This window comes from Pholcus phalangioides, unplaced genomic scaffold (assembly GCF_987345545.1).
Source record: "Pholcus phalangioides strain wild (caught in Gottingen) unplaced genomic scaffold, Ppha-v1.0 ptg000011l_1, whole genome shotgun sequence".
Classification (NCBI taxonomy): domain Eukaryota; kingdom Metazoa; phylum Arthropoda; class Arachnida; order Araneae; family Pholcidae; genus Pholcus; species Pholcus phalangioides.
This window is the reverse complement of record NW_028301604.1, coordinates 10,942,380-10,958,959: the sequence shown is the minus strand read 5'-3', so window position 1 is coordinate 10,958,959 and position 16,580 is coordinate 10,942,380. Positions and strand designations below refer to the sequence as shown.

Below are 16,580 nucleotides of genomic sequence, written 5' to 3'. Positions count from 1 at the left end.
GATAAATTTATTTTTGTCAAGTAATCAATCATTAATTTCAAGAAAAAAAAGTGCGTGGATGACATTAACTTGGCATAGTCTTCGTTTTTTGACAAACTTAAAAAAAACAAAAACATATTTATTGATGCATATCTCTGCAAATGACCTAGTTTTACAGATGGCCTACCTTCATGTCTGTTTTGCCGGCCAACAATCTTGTTCAATTACGATGACATTTGAATCATATACTCCAGGACTTGACAATTCCTAGGCACCAGGTCATCATAGCGACTAGAAAATTGGTATTGGATCCTAAACTTTTCTATATGTGATTATTGGCTTGTGTAAACGAAATACTTGTGGCTCCTAAAATATATTTAGTTACAAGAAATATATTTCTTAGCTCAAATTTTTCCTCAATTTGTATTTTGGAAACAATTTTTTTTTCTCTCCCAAGATACATCATCATACAAAAATAATCAAACAATCATTTTTATTACTAAAAAATGAAAATGTGTTTACATTTCAATCTACAATATTGTTTGCTATGGTGACATTGTAACTGTTTGGGCTATTGTATGGCAAGATTACCACGTATTGTAAAAATTGCTTACTAAAATGCTATATTACTTATAGTATGCCATTGACTGCAAATTGATTCCAAAGTTGCCTGATGTGTCATTGATATTTGGAGGTCGGGAATTTGTTTTAAAAGCCAAAGACTATGTTCTTGAGGTAAAAATTTTTTCTTTCAATTTTATTGATTTTTTTAATTGTTTTAAATATAAGCCATTCATTAAAAATGATTTAATTTCTCTCTCTCTCTGTGTCAATAGATATTGCCAAATAATTATTTTATTTGAACTCGTAGTCTCTAGAAAACAGTTGGAAATTAATCCATTGAGTAAAACATATTGAAAGCGATGAATTTATAGCCAATTTTGAGAAGAATGCAAAGAGTTTTGATAAAACATAATTGGTGTTTGAAAATTCAGTTGAAAAGTTAGTTCATTTTCAAAATTTATTTAGAAGGTACCAGGAATAAAAAATTCCAGTGCATTTTCAATGGCTAATATTAAACAAAATAAATAATTCTAACTTGGGACCTCTAGTCTTAACAGAAATTTTATATATTTGATAATAATGTTACATGTGTTTGTTTTGATTTATACAAATATTTGAATTATTCTCTTTAAAATTAATTATGATGATAATTATTTTAAGTGTTCCTGTACAAGGTAAGTAGTTCAAGTTGAATCACTGTTTGATAACACTTTGTATTTCGAAGAAAAATACAGTGGAAACTCCTCGAGTACATTTAAATATATTGATATAATTATTTTACTCACATGTATGTACAGGATGAATAAAATCAAAAACAGGTGTGTTTAGATGTCTCTCATGCCAAAGCTACTGGGCAAACCATAACTAAATTTTGTTCATATACTTTCCTGGGTATGTGGATGTGATCTCAAAAAAAACAAAAAACATAGCATTTCAGCCGATGGAGAAAAATGGCACTATGGTTCAGGAAATTTGCATAATACCAAAAGCATCTAACAATTATTGCCAAACAAGAGTAAATGAGCAATAACTGTGCTGAAATAACATGTGGAAATGGAATCAATGACAAGTAACCGTAAAAGAAGTGTTAAATAAGTTAAGAGTTATGTGTAACAACATGTAGGAAGAAATCAAAGAAAAAACAAGCAGAAGAATAAACATGCTATAATTTAATTGTGATTGCATATAGAACTATATCATTGTAGATATGGCTTGACTATGCCTTGCTCCAAAAATTGCATTCAAAGCATGACATTCAACAGCACAATGCAAATCATTTGTGTGGGGATGTGAAGCATGTTGGTAATTCTGTCTTTTAAGACATCTAAGCAGCAAAGCACCATTGTCTTCTTGATAAAAGAGTTGAGCAAGTAATACAGGATCTGTTGAAATTTTTGTTTCATGAAAACTGCTTCATGCATTCTTATAAGCGAAAAGATTTTAGATAAGTTATTGGTATCAGCTACACATTATATTATGCAGATTTTCTTCACTGTAGCGTCATTCTCTCCTATTAACCAAAATGTAAACTGTTTTTTTCCCTTCAGAAATGGCAACCACATACCCAGGGAAATGTGTGTTAAATTTGGCTTTGGCCCAGTAGTTTCCGCAAGTCTGATTAACTTTTCCTTTTCAATCATTTTGTATATCCAATTTAATTTCAATGTTATGCTGCTCACTGTTGTCTTATAGGGAGTTCATGTCAGTTCTGCTCAATAAAAATGGAACTTCTAATTGCCATCAAAGAATGGATTTTGCTTAGATCTGCAGTAATGCAAGAACATATAATTTATTCTTGGAGTAGTACATACATTTAAATGTTAACCACAGTTTGATATTAAAGGATACTCTGAGATTAGTGATAACTTAATTGATTGGTTATTACTAATTTTGTCTGCAGTCAAATGCTGCTTAGGAACAACATTGATTCATCAACAGCATGCAGACAAGTGTCACTGCTCATCAAGGAATAATGGTGTTACTGACACTGATAACAAAATGATCACCATTGTTGTGATTACAGTGACATTTGAGTGATTTGATACATTTTTAATTTCACCTCATCTGTGACATCTTAATGCACAAGGTTTAATGTGATGTAATAGTGTCTCTTTTCATTTGTATGTTATCTTTGTCTGGAGCTATCTATCTATATCTATCTGAAGCTGTATATGAGAAGACGACTAAAATTTAGTTACCTCTGGTTGACCTTTGCAATTTTTGGTTTTTCTTATGACTTGTCTCCACAACTCAAAATTCATTATTTTAATTTATCAATGTAAGCAAATTATTTTTAAATATAAAATTGGTGTTAATAGTGTGTTTCAATTTTAGGTTTCACAACTTGGCCAAACTATTTGCCTTAGTGGATTTTTGGGCCTAGATACTGGAAAGATTGGGCCTTTGTGGATTTTGGGAGATGTGTTCATAGGAAGGTATTATACCGAATTTGACTATGGCAACAGTCGAGTTGGTTTTGCAGAAGCAGCTTAAGCTAACATTACATATTTGATTCATTTATAAGCCAAAGACTTAGTTTTCTAAACAGGTTGTTTGAAATGTGAAGTTTTGTTGTCTTTTTTTTTGGCTGTTTTGTAACTTGCGTCACAAACTTATGTTACTTAATTTACAAAAATGTCTTATTTTTGTTTCCAACTATTGTATTAAACAACTACAAATCTGTTCCTGTAACAAAAACAAGATGATTTTTATTTTTCTTGCATCTTTAAATTTATGTCACTCTAGAAACTGTTGAAAGAAAGCTTGAGATGTTATGTAATATGAATAATGTTTTGAAAGAGTAATAAATTTTGTTCTTATTTTTTATTTTTTGCATTGGTTGATATAAAATATTATTTTCAGATTCATACAGTCAAATTCCCAGTTTTGCTACTAAATTCCTTGAGTAGCTTCACACAATCTCCTGCGTAATATATTTTCTATAACTCAAATTTTTGGTAACTCAAAACAATATCAACTGCCAAAGTACTTCCAAATATCAATGTTTGACTGCATTTGCTTCCAGATTATTTTGAATAATGTCAATTTACAAGATGCAAGCTTCCATTTTTATACATTTTTCTGAGCACTAATACTCAGCAGAAGCAGTTGAATTTTTCCTTTTCTGTGATGAATGAAAGTAATTATCCCTGAATATGAATTCTGAAATATTGAATATTGTTTAATAACAATTCATGAGTTAAATTTAAGGAAGTTCTGTAACCTGATATTATTAGTCTTTTTCTTCAATTGACTTGGAAATTCAGCAATTATTGAATTATTGAACTTTTACTCATTTAAAAATATGTGTTAGTAGAGTAGTTGGTAAGTAAGCATTTCAAATCAATTTTCAGATCTCTATGTTTAAGAAATTTTATGTAAAAGTATATGAAGACCCTAGAGCAGGTGTATCCAATCCAGATGGACAGAACATGCAATCTAGCTAGCAATTTCAAAATAGCATACATATTTTAGAGTATTTTAAGGTAGATTTTTTAAGGACAAGATCTGAATCTTGCATTTCTAAATCATCTTATTACTATTACTCCAGTTGAACTATATGGTACAACAATCCAGCTAAGTTGTAGCTTACATATATTTAGGCTTAAGCATGGAAATCTTCCTGACCTTCCTGCTCATCCTTATTCAGGACCCGGACTCTTTTGACATCAAGTAAAGGACAGAGCTTTGCTAATTTTTTTCCACTTGCAATTATAAATTTTGCTTTAAATGCTCTCATTAACTACCATCTGCATTTCAAGTGTGGCTCAAAACAGTTCTAATCTAATCTGTCCCAGGTAACCTAACAGGTTAGATACCTTTGCTCTAGAGAAGTATGTGAAAAATACTTTTTGCTTTAACTTAATCCCTTCCCTGGTATGATTCTCTCATATTTCACTTATATTCTATATATTCTTTCACTACCTTGTGGTGGTGGGGGAAGGGGAAAGAATGAAAAAGATTTTTTAATTCATAATTTTTATCACACTTTGGAATATAATTACCACAAATACCAGTCATTTTCGGCACACAAGGGCTAATTAGATCAGGACCTACAAGTTATTGCTGATTCGGAATGGCAGTGCTCACATTTTGAATTTTTTATACTCTCCAAGAAGTGGGTTCGCTAACCTCTCAGTATGGGACTCCCTACAGTGGCCATCATTTTCTGTAGTCAGATTGTCACCATTTTCTGCTGTACCCCGCAACAGGAAAATTTCTGACAAGGACAAATCAGGTATCAAATTCGCAATACCTCTAAACATCCTTTAGTATTTTAGGCAAGTATCTTATGGGCTTGGGCTACTGTGCCCAAATTTGATTGAGAAGTATGCCTTACAAAATCTATGGGCTGAAAAATCTCATTGCTGAAATAAGAGTTAATTAGGTGAGATGTCTTGTAAATGCTTCTGAGAGAGTTAAAAGAGTAAAATGTGTGTGTGTGTGAATTCATATCAGTTTCAATATACATCTGATTAATGGGTTTTGAAATTGTATTTATGAGTGATGCATCTAAATTGCTGCATCACTGTTTTAGTTTTGTTATCCTATATTCACACATATACACAAAAGATCACTTTCCTATGTAGAATAGGTCTTACATCTTGTGTGTTAAGTATGCTGCCCCCAAGTAGAAATTTAAGTGTTCAGAAAAAGTTTCAAGTAAAGAAAAGTATATGTTAAGTTTTAAAATGTTTTAGCATATCGTGTGAAAGTGATAACCAATTCCAAGGGTAACTAACAGGGCAGTTGCAAGCACAGCAAATTATGTGCCTAATGATATAAGGCAGAATTTCATGTAATCACATGAATAGGAATGCAGTTAGGACATAGTAAATTCTTTTGCAGTTTAGATTTAGTATAACTTGTAGATGTGTGTGGAGTTATACTGCATTAAAACTGGGTGCTGTTAGATTCATTTTGTCAAAAGCTAAGTACATCTACGTAATATCTTAAATATTGCTGGACGTCCCAGAGAACTTTGGACATTTTTTTTTATAGAGCATAAGAAATAGTTTTGCTTCGGTTGATCTTCATTTCTTGGACTACTAAAAACACCTGTAGCAGTGACACAGCCCATGGATGTTTTTAATCTGTTATTTTGTTTCATTTTGTTAACTATTTTTTTGCTACTCTTGATGTTGTAGATGTTTCAAGCTTGGTGTACAAATAATGATCATGCTAACTATATATGACTGGTTATGAATATAATTGATGAAACGAAAATTTTCAAAAAAACTTTTATTTCGTAATATGCATGAAAACTCTTCATATAAAATTTATATTTGGAGGTGCCATCAAAATAAATTTTTGTCTTTACAGTTTTTCTTCTTGCCTGACAAATAGTTAAAATATGGACACAGATATATACAAAGTTTTTGTGTCAGTATACAAAACTATATCCTATTCATTTTACAGTGTCTCAAAATTATAAAGCTAAAATATGAAAATGTTTTAAAGAAATTCATAAAGAATGAGTTCATGTAATATGCTTGAACCTTTTAAATTGTCTTAATTCTTACAGACATAATTGGGTTAGTTTTTTTACAATATTAGAAATGATTTTTGTAAGAGAGCTAGCTGAATGATAGCTAGAGTGAAGTAGCATTACTTAGGAACTAGCTGAGTATGATTGCAGTATGGTACATATAATGTCATTGTGATAATGACCATAGTTGCAATGGGTATGCAATCCCAAAGATTCCTGTATTTAACCACATCAACCACATTTTTAATACAATTATAAAAATACATTAACATAAATACAACGATTCTATTAATACTTTAACCAGAGCTTGACAAATCCCAAGTACTAGGTTGCCATGATGACTAAAAAATTGGTGCCTAAAATTTTCCATGTGTAATGATCAAAGTCTGCGACAACAAAAATTTTTCCAAATTTGTGTTAACATGTCTGTCTACATGGAAAACAATTCTGAGTCATGAAAAACTTTTGATTTTTTCTGTTGAAAAGAAGATACGCCTAAAAATTTGGCTGGTGCCCAGTTTTTTTTAATTGTCAAACCCTGCTTAATAATTATAAACAAGTTTTTTTTAACTTTCTTTCATGTGTAGTTTACTTATAGCAATGAGAATGTTATTAAACAAAAGATGTTCTTAAAATTGTTTTTTCAATCAAACTTTCCAGTTTTAATGAAAATGCAAAAATTAATTATATTATTTAAGGCATTGTGATTGAAGTAACATTATAATATCTGTATGCCAGAGGTAAAGGGCACTATATTCATTTTTGTCAATATTGAGATAACACTGTTAATTTGCAGTACTTTCACACTGCAAATGCATATAGGACACCAAGTCCTATTTCAATAAATATAACAGATATATTCACTTTATAAAACAGGCAAGCTTCATAAGAAAGCCATACTAAAAAAAATCTTTTTAAATGGCTCTGCTCTAAAATTTCCCTTTTGTGACATGATGCCCTTTCCCTCCGACATACAGATATAAACATTGACAAAAGGAAGTAGACATTTTATTGCTAAAGTTAATAGAACAACCAACACACAACAAAATCTCTATTAAATTAATACATTACTTTAAAAATACCAGATCTAAAATCACAAACCATGCCAGTAGCGCTCAAAAGTCTTTTGACAATTTGCATTCATTGCTTTGGCCTTGACATATGTAAAGCAGAAGGAAGATATTTATCAACACCTGTAGTTGAAATTTGTTTGGGATTAGTGAGTTTTATTGTCTAATTTTTGAATTTAGATGGATCAAAAGTGTTTGACAAACATAGTTTAATCAAATATAAAAGTAATTAATTCTTATTTAATACAATTTATAGTAAGATTATGTGGAACACATAATGAAAACTCTAAAATATAAAAATATTCAGTAGATTTTTTTTAGTAAAGCATAATTAAGGGTTGAAGTCAAGCTCAAAACGACAACAGATGAGTGTGTCAATTATAAAACGTTGGATGAACATGGACTTGTTTGGTTGTCTTCCAAGTGAAAAAAAAAATGGTTATTAATTAATTACAGAAGGGAGAAGAGGGGAGTTATAAAATTATGCCGATCTTCCTATTGACAAGAGAAACAATCCAAAATACATATAGTTAATATATATTACACAATATGAGGTATTACAGGCTCCTATTGGTAGTTATAAGGTAAGTATAAGGTGTAATTATTAAGGTATTTTATGGGTTCTTTCTTATTGTTAAACATGAAGGGGTGAAAGTGGGGAATGCTTCTTTGCTTATGCTGTTGGTATGCTTTAGTTGCTGAAAAAAACACAAGGGACAGGTGTCGTTGTAAAATTATATTTTATAACTACATGTCATCCTGTACAACGTGACACATGCCACTCTTACTGATATTGCAGCATGACGATGACTGTAAATATAGCTTAAAAGTTGTTAGAAATTACTTGAAAGGCAACAAAATGATAGTTTTATAGGTTGTGAAGTCAGAGTTATTAATTGAATACCATCAAGCATTTATGGACTGAATTTGGTAGACAAGTTGGAGCCAGAAATTGTTTAAATTCGATAGTTTTTCAATTGTCCGAAAAAAGGATGGGAAAAATACCCACACTGATCATGAGACAGACTCATTGAGTCCATACCAAAACATGGCAAGTAGTTTTACAATCTAAACTGCTTCCAACAAAATGTTGACTTTGTTATGGTGCCCAATAGATGACATTTAATTATGTAGTAGGTATTTGCTTGTTTGTGTCAAAAGACTTTTTAGCCAACATAAAAGTAAATTTTTTTTTTCTGAATTTAAAAAGTTTAGATACACAATTTTTTTATCCAAGGATGATGCCACTATCCATATGAAGGTTTTAAACAGCTGGCTGATGTGAAGATGAATTCAGGAAAGGAAGAAAATTCCCTGCCCTTTGCTGGGAATCAAATCCATGTCCTCTCACTTGCTGATGTCATTAAAAAATTCAAATACAAATTTTGAAGACACATTTATGGTTGCTTAAAGACTTGCACACTACTGTATGATAGAGGCCTCTCTCTCTCTTTATAATTTCAGGAATTAATCTATGTTTTTTACTTTTAGTCATTGCTTATTCTCTTTAATTAGAAGTGTTGTTCTAGACTGGAAAGTGAAAAAATGATAAACTGAATCTTGGTAAGTTTGAAAAATTTCACCAACTTCACCACTGATTATGCATAGTTCCCAAATGAGGTTTGTAAGTTTAATAAATATGGAAAAGTTTATCTCTTTCTCTGGTGATAACATATAATTTTCACATTTGTATGGTATATGTTTAATAAATAGCATTGAATATACCTCTCTCTTAAAATAATTTTTGCATAATTTTCAAATGTAGTTCATAAATATTATGATAAGTGCATCACAAATGTCTTTCAAACCTTTGTTGTTTCAATAAATTTACTTGTAGATTTGACAAAATAAATCAAAATTTTGATAAAATACATCAAAAGTACATTCTTTATTGTATTTGCATATGATTAAAATTTAATAAATAATGTTAAATTTTATATAGTTAGTATATTAATTTGTAATACACAGCCACTCCCAAACTTAGGGACAGGATTCGTTTCAAGCATCATGCACCAATCAAAATTATGCTGATTTGGCACTAATTTGCTAATATGGGATCAGAAGCAACACAGCCCTATTCAGAAGAAAGTGTTCAGCCTCGTATATTATTGCTGTGGGAAAATTGTTTTCAAATGGGGAGACTGGCTCTCATTTACACCTCAAAGTTGGGAAACAAGAGAAAAAAGCCAACCACCACTGTGGGGATCAAACCTGGGACACTACGATGCGGATTCATCATGATGCCCATACAACCGTACACCGGTATATAATATCCTGAACTGAAGTTTATGTATAATCTCCTGTGAATTTGAGCTATTCATTGGTGATTTCTCATATTTAACAACACTAACAGAAAATTATGCATAATCTTACATGTAAATGTGGTAAATTCTACATATATGAACAAAATTTATCAAGGTTACCAATATTGTCAGTGATTATACATCTCTCGTTCAACAGATTTATCAATTTTTATAACAAATACAGTCAAACCCCGGTGTAGCGCCAATCCCGCTTAGAGGCCAAAATTTTTCAGTGAACAAATCTTCCATATATATGAATTACACCCGTTAATTTGTGATTCGATATAATGCCAAACTCGTTATAGCACCAGAAATATGCGAGATAAGTGGTGGAGTTACATCAGGGTTCAACTGTATATAAAAGACTGGGGGAAAATTTGAGGATTTTTTAACAGTTATGAGTAGAAATAAGTGATTTTTTTTAATTTCTGAAAAGTCATCAAATTACTTATTCATAATAGAAAATCACTTTATTTGTTTTTAGAAAATTAATATTTAATCCCCAATTCAGTTGGGGGGGGGGGGTTGTTCTCTGTTTTTACTTCCTTTTTAACTTGATACCTTTTATAAAAAACAATTAAAATATGAGTACTGGTGTTCATATTGTATGGAAATGGAAAATCGAAGCACATACTTTTGCTTCAATGATTCACTCCAGATATTTCAAATTTTTCTGTGAGCCATAATATTCTGTTATAATTATGGCTATAGTATGACTCTAATAATATAAATTGCAGTAATATGAGAAACACTGATATGAAGCTTTTCAGTTTTGTTACAAGTAAAATATTTTGTTCAGTCGAAATAACAAAGAAAAAATTCAATATACAAATAATGATCTGAAAAATAAAGCTAAGAATTATCCACTTTTGGCTAAAATATGCCAATTTTTTAAATTCTTCAAAAGAATCACAGCTAGAGAGTTCATTTAACTTGATAAAAAAACAGTTTCCTGGTATGTTGAACTGATGTTGCCAGACAACAGCAATGTCTTTGTATAGAGGTAAGGCATGATGTGTATGTGTGGGAATAAAACTTTCTTTTCATTCCCATATTTCCATAGTTAGTATTAGTCTACTGTGCTTTTAGCATGGGGCGTTTCTCCAAGACTTATTCCTTTCACCTCTAGGTACTTATTAGCCATTCCAGTCCAGTCAACTACAGAGCTGATAGAACGTAGTGACCTATGAGCACCTTGATTTCCAGATTGAATATCTGAAAGAAAAGGAAGCAACACCCCAATTAGTTTGCATTTTCATTAAACTATATATATATATATTTTTGGTTTTTTGTGTGAATGCAAATATTTCAACATATTTTACCAGTTGAGTAAAGAGAAAAAACCCTACATACAGAATGATACCCCCCGGTGCTTTTAAAGCTGGGGGAGGGGGGTTGCATCGCATCTGCATGTGTCAGAGAAAGAAATGAACTAATTACACTGAATGGCCAAAAAAAAGAAACTATTACAGATGAGCATTTACAAATAAAGGAGAAATGCACCCATCAGCGTAACTCGATGCGGTCAGCAATGCCTATACAGGGTGATTCTAAATTCATGGGACAAAATTTAAGAGGTGATATAAGACACCTGAACAAGCATTTTTGATCACAGAATGTGTGATCAAATCACAATAGCAAAGGCAGTATAGGGTGTTTTTAGAGTGTATAACAGCACTTCACCAAAAAACAAATACAGCAAAAGTCTTATAATGACAGTTCACAATCAGATGAAAAATTGCCGTTACAACAGACTTCTCATAATATATATAGAAATGTCCTCTCCACTTGTTAATACAAGATTCATTGAAGGTCTGGTTAATTGTGGACTGGTTAATTCTGGAGATGAAGATTACAAGGAAGAAAATTCATCTCCAAAATTAACCAGACTTTCAATGAATCTCGTATAGACTTCTCATTATAAACAAATTTTAGATTTTGGACTGTAGAAACATAAATGGGAAAAAAACAAATTAGAGATGCATTTACCTTTCTTTTTCCTTTTATTTTAAACTACTTTTGCTGAAATATGCACCTAGAGTTTTTCCCCTGGAATTAACAACAATGTCAAAACCAGGGAACATGCACCACCTGCCCATCCAACTCACCTATAGATAAAATGATGTTTTTCCACCTCATATAGATAACAAGAAGATAAGATACAGCATGGGGTCCTCTTACCTATCCGAAAATACTAATATGCTTTGTATATAAACACCTATGAATAGGGTGAAGAGTTAAAAAAAATGCCACACTTTTCGGTCCATTTTATGTATGTGTGCGTGTGTATAATTCGTATAATTCTTAAAGAAAGGATTACACATAACAACGAGATTCTCGTTATAATCCGTATTTGTTTTTTTTGTAAGGGGCCGTTCAAGTATTACGTAAGCAAATTTTTAGCCATTTTTGACCCCCTCCCCCTCCTTGTCAGCAAAACGCTGACCCCCCCCCCCTTGTCAGAAAAATTTCGTTATCAACTCTGCCCCTCTGAATCCTAACTCATATTTTCATAAAGAGTGGTTGCTGACATAAGCATTATCCAAACCCCCCTCTCCCCTTGTCAGCAAATCGGAAACCCCCCCCCCCCATCGATGATGACGTAATACTTGAACGGCCCCTAACAAACTTTTACTGTATCATATTTTTCCGACACATTTGCTGCGATATGTGCTATCAACCATTCAAGGGTACATATGCATCTTCGAATTGGATTGGAGTTTGTTTATTGGTGCAAGGACCATCAAAGTTATGCTGCGCCGAACAAAGATCAAGCGATGGTGGTAGAATTGGTTACCCAACCCAAGTAGCACAAAGATATAGATCTATATCGTAAAATTTCAGTTTCCAATATAGATCTATATCGGGCCACGATATCGTTCTGGCTAAAAAAGGCATAGTCTGAGATAAATAGATCTATATCGTGAATGTGATATATTCAAATACTTCACATTTTGGACGATAGATGGCGCCCTTTCGGAAGGAAAAAAAAAGTGTAATTATTTGGAGGTGGGTGGACTTGAACCCGTGTACCCTGAACTCTTCCCATCTCTAACTCTGTATCTTACCAACCCACCACTACAGCACTGGTTACAGTTTCGTATTATAACATTAAATCACAAGTGATATTTTTTTAACTTATTTATTTTAACTTATTATTTTCAATCAAATTTATTCATTTTCATGTCTGCACAAAAATTACAAAATAGAAATTGTGAGACATATTTATCATTTTGAGGCAGATAATAGAAAAATTATATTATAATTGAGGAAATTATATATAATACAAAAAACACAAGAAATAAATTAATGTATTGTGTAGTATATCATTTATTTAAAATTATTAATTTATATGCTAATAAAACAAAAAATACAGAATAAAAAATATGCATCACAAAAGAGTTAAAATTCTCAAAGTATGGTAAAAATGAAAACATCAAAGGAAAAAAATAAATAATTTTAAGAAAAACACACATACAACAAAAACAAAGGCAATTTTTTTTAATTAAAAAATATGTGCAATTATAAAGTGGCAATTAAAGTTAGAGTGGATAAGTTCTCGCTCCTTCTAAAATACCAACATCTACGATGTAAAACATACACAGTAAGGATTCAATCATAACTGACGAAATGATTTTGATATATCAACATAATTAATCCTATTAAAATCAAAATTTCATATGAAAAATTCAAACGTTTTTAATTTCAATTCAAACAAAAAATTGTACACTCGACTTTAAATTTTCTCCAAATTTTTATTTCAAGGCAATATTTTTATTTAAAGGCACACAATATGGTGATATATCAGCATATTGTGTATTTGATATATATCTTTGTCAGGTTCACGATATAGATGTATGTCATGCTCAGGATATAGAGCTATGTCGTCTTTGATAGATCTATATCAGGTCTATATCGAGAATCTGATATAGATCTTTGTCAGGTGCACGATATAGATCTATGTTTTTCAAACTATATTAAAATAATTTATTGTCCCAAGTTGTTGTCCTTCAAAGTAGAGATTATTCACATGGAATCAAATACATATTCGGCTGAAAAATTAAAGACTTGATCAATTAACATAATAAATAATTTGCACCATATAAGACGAGATCGTTCTATATCATAGTTATGACATCTGATATTCCTCTGACATTTCGATATATAACGATATGGTCCAGATATTGTACTATATCGTTGTGCTACTGGGGAAGTTGCACCATGAGACAGAGGTGCCGTCGTGAAGAAAACATTGGGGGGGGGGGCTGAAAGTTGTTGGTCGTCCCATGTATACAGGATTCAAGCCTATATGCCAGAAAAGGAAGGTGAATTGCATTGTTTTTTCAGAAATTATTGGGTGTGGGGCTTACCCTCTTACAAAATTTATTGCGGGGCTCAAAGTGCCTCTGCCATGAGAAGGCAACATTACAAAACCCTGAACCCTTGAATGGTTGATGGACTTTTTATTTGCAGTAGAGCCGTAAAAAAAACCATGATATTTACTTTTGTTGAGGTGCTGTTGTGCGCTGCCTGAAAACACCCTCTGCCGACTTTACTATTGCGATTCGACAGCACATTATATGACCAAAAATGCTCGTTTAGGAGTCTTATATCACCTCTTAAAGTTTGTCTCATTTATTTAGAATCACACTGTATAAGACGACAGGTAGCTAGGGAAGCTATTAGGTCGTTTTCTGCTGCTAAAATGGTAGGTTATCACGATTTAAGTGACTTTGAACATGGCTTAGTAGTTGGCGTTCGTGAGATGGGTCACAGCATTTCTGAAGTAGAGATGAAATTTGGATTTTTGTGCATAACCATCGCAAGAGCGTACCGTACACCAACAGTGGCGTACTCACGTGGGGGGGGGGGGGGGGGGGCTTAGCGGACTATATCCAAGGACGGCAAATTTAAGGAGTGAGTGGCCAAAAAAATTAGTAGAATGGGAGGCGAAGGGCGGCAAAATGAGTATAACCCTCAATATATACGCCTCTGCCCAGACAGCTGGGAATTAGATCAGTGAGTGACCAAAAAAGTGACCTAGAGCAGTGGTGTGCGACTTTTTGAAGCACGACCCCCTTTTGAAAAAAAAAATTATCGGCGATTTCTACAAAGGCAAAATTAGAATGTCCCGGAAAACCGGGACATTCTAATTTTCCGTTCGTAAATGTGCTGTCCCGAAAGCACTTTTCGGAACGTTTGTTTCGATTTTAATTAGGTGATATTGACTTCCAAAGACATTCAATTTTTTCAAATATAATATGAATATTTTCTTTGTTTTTTGACGTACTTGGTGTCTCTTATCAAGATGGAAGTGTAGCGAGGTATATGGTCCTTGAATTTTGTATACAGAGTGATTAAGGAAGAGAATCATCCGATTTCAAAATCATTCTACTCTTGAAATTGGCCATACTCCGTATATTTATATATTACTTATCATTAGAGCCCGGATTATATACACTAAAAAAGTGGCAAGACATGCTCTAAAAATATGCAAATATGCACTTAAAAATGCAAAAATGTGCACTTAAAAATGCAAAAATGTGCACTTAAAAATGCAAAAATGTGCACTTAAAATACAAAAATGTGCACTTAAAATACAAAATACAATTAAAATACCAAAATGTGCACTTAAAATGCAAAATACAATTAAAATACCAAAATGTGCACTTAAAATGCAAAAATAAGCACTGAAAATCCCAAAATATGCATTAAACACTCCAGAATTCGTACTAAAAATCTTGAAAAACTCAAAAATTAATAAATATACACAAAAAATTAGAAAATATGCATTAAAAAATCACCATGCAAAAAAAGCAGATGTGTTTTTAAAATGTATCTTTTCTATTTCTTAAATGCATATGAATTCATTTACAAAAATATATTCCCTCACATATATACCGCATATGCAAATAACTTCTGCATATTTTTTTAATTTTCAGTTTGTTGTGCCTGCTCAATAACGAAAATACCAGTAACAAAAGAATTTCGACGCTATTTCTAAAAAAAATTTAATACTTTGACATATCTCTAGAAATAGCCTTACAATAAAACGGTTAATATTCGTAAAATACTTTATAAATATGTATTAATTCACTAAATTTCACCTGCGGGAAAAAAAACCGATGTTATGAAAATATTATGAACAATATTTATTTGAAAAATTACGAAGGAAATTGAGTGGGCTTAAACAAACCTTCAAAAATATGTACTTACACTGAAAATTCTTTGATTTTATGAATTTATATGCATTAATACTAAAAAAGGCCAAAATATGCAAATGCATATGCACATATGCATGTTGCTGCCTGTAGGCTACACAAATTGTGACACCCTTCTCCAATTCTAATTTAATTTTCTTGACTACTCTTTCCATAAATGCGCATCTGCTGGCGGGAAAAGAACGGGACGGCTGACGAAAATCGTTTCACCAGATAGACGAGCAACACTGCCTCAAAAAAAAAAAAAAAAAAAAAAATCACTACAAATTTCATTGTCGGGGCATCAACAAGTGTTAGCATGCGAACTGTACCTCTATCAAGGGACCGTTGTACTGTACGGACCATATACGACCAGTTCGTAAACATATGTTGTATTTGGCGTTGTATTTGTATTTGTATATGGGGTTTCGGAGCTGAAGACTCACTCGAGCACCTTTGATGACTGTGAGGTACAAAACTGCGCCTCGCCTGAGATCGCCAGCACCGCCATCGGATTGTTGACGACTGGAAACATGTTGTCTGGTCTGACAAGTCGCATTTTCAGTTGTATCGGGCTGATGTACGTGTACGGGTATCTCCATACACGTACACATTTTATGTACATAAAACCAGGAGACTTCAAGGCGGAGATAGACTTGGAAGTCTGGGGAGGGGGGGGGCAAGATGATGATGATGTCAATTCATCTATACATATATGCATTAGATCAGTCGACTTTATCTTTGATGCTGGGGGGGGGGGGCATCGCCCCCCGTATCTCCGCCCATGCTTCAAGCTGGTACAGAGCCCGTAGTACTGGCTCTGTCATGGTATGGGACGTGTGTAGTTGGCATGATATGGGACCCCTGATAAGGCTATACAGACGACTCTGATGGTGACCAGTACGTAAACATCCTTTCCTATCACTTACACTCATTCCTGTCCTGTTCGCATTCCAACGGGCTTGGACAATTTAAA

General features: G+C 32.5%; 2 protein-coding genes across 2 annotated transcripts in view; one reads left to right on the top strand and one right to left on the bottom strand.

The window, feature by feature from the left end:
* The window catches only part of cathD (cathepsin D), a 28,951-nt gene extending 25,582 nt beyond the window's left edge, over positions 1 to 3,369 (top strand). Inside the window, exons 8-9 of the mRNA XM_089238992.1 lie at positions 616 to 714; positions 2,878 to 3,369. Coding sequence (XP_089095118.1) covers positions 616 to 714; positions 2,878 to 3,036 — 258 coding nt within the window. The 3' untranslated portion in view covers positions 3,037 to 3,369. The remainder of the gene's footprint in view (positions 1 to 615; positions 715 to 2,877) is intronic.
* A 5,641-nt stretch (positions 3,370 to 9,010) lies between these two features.
* The window catches only part of LOC149080043 (uncharacterized), a 48,675-nt gene continuing 41,105 nt past the window's right edge, over positions 9,011 to 16,580 (bottom strand). The window contains exon 29 of the mRNA XM_089238991.1: positions 9,011 to 10,619. Within this exon, the coding sequence (XP_089095117.1) occupies positions 10,474 to 10,619 (146 nt within the window). The 3' untranslated portion in view covers positions 9,011 to 10,473. The remainder of the gene's footprint in view (positions 10,620 to 16,580) is intronic.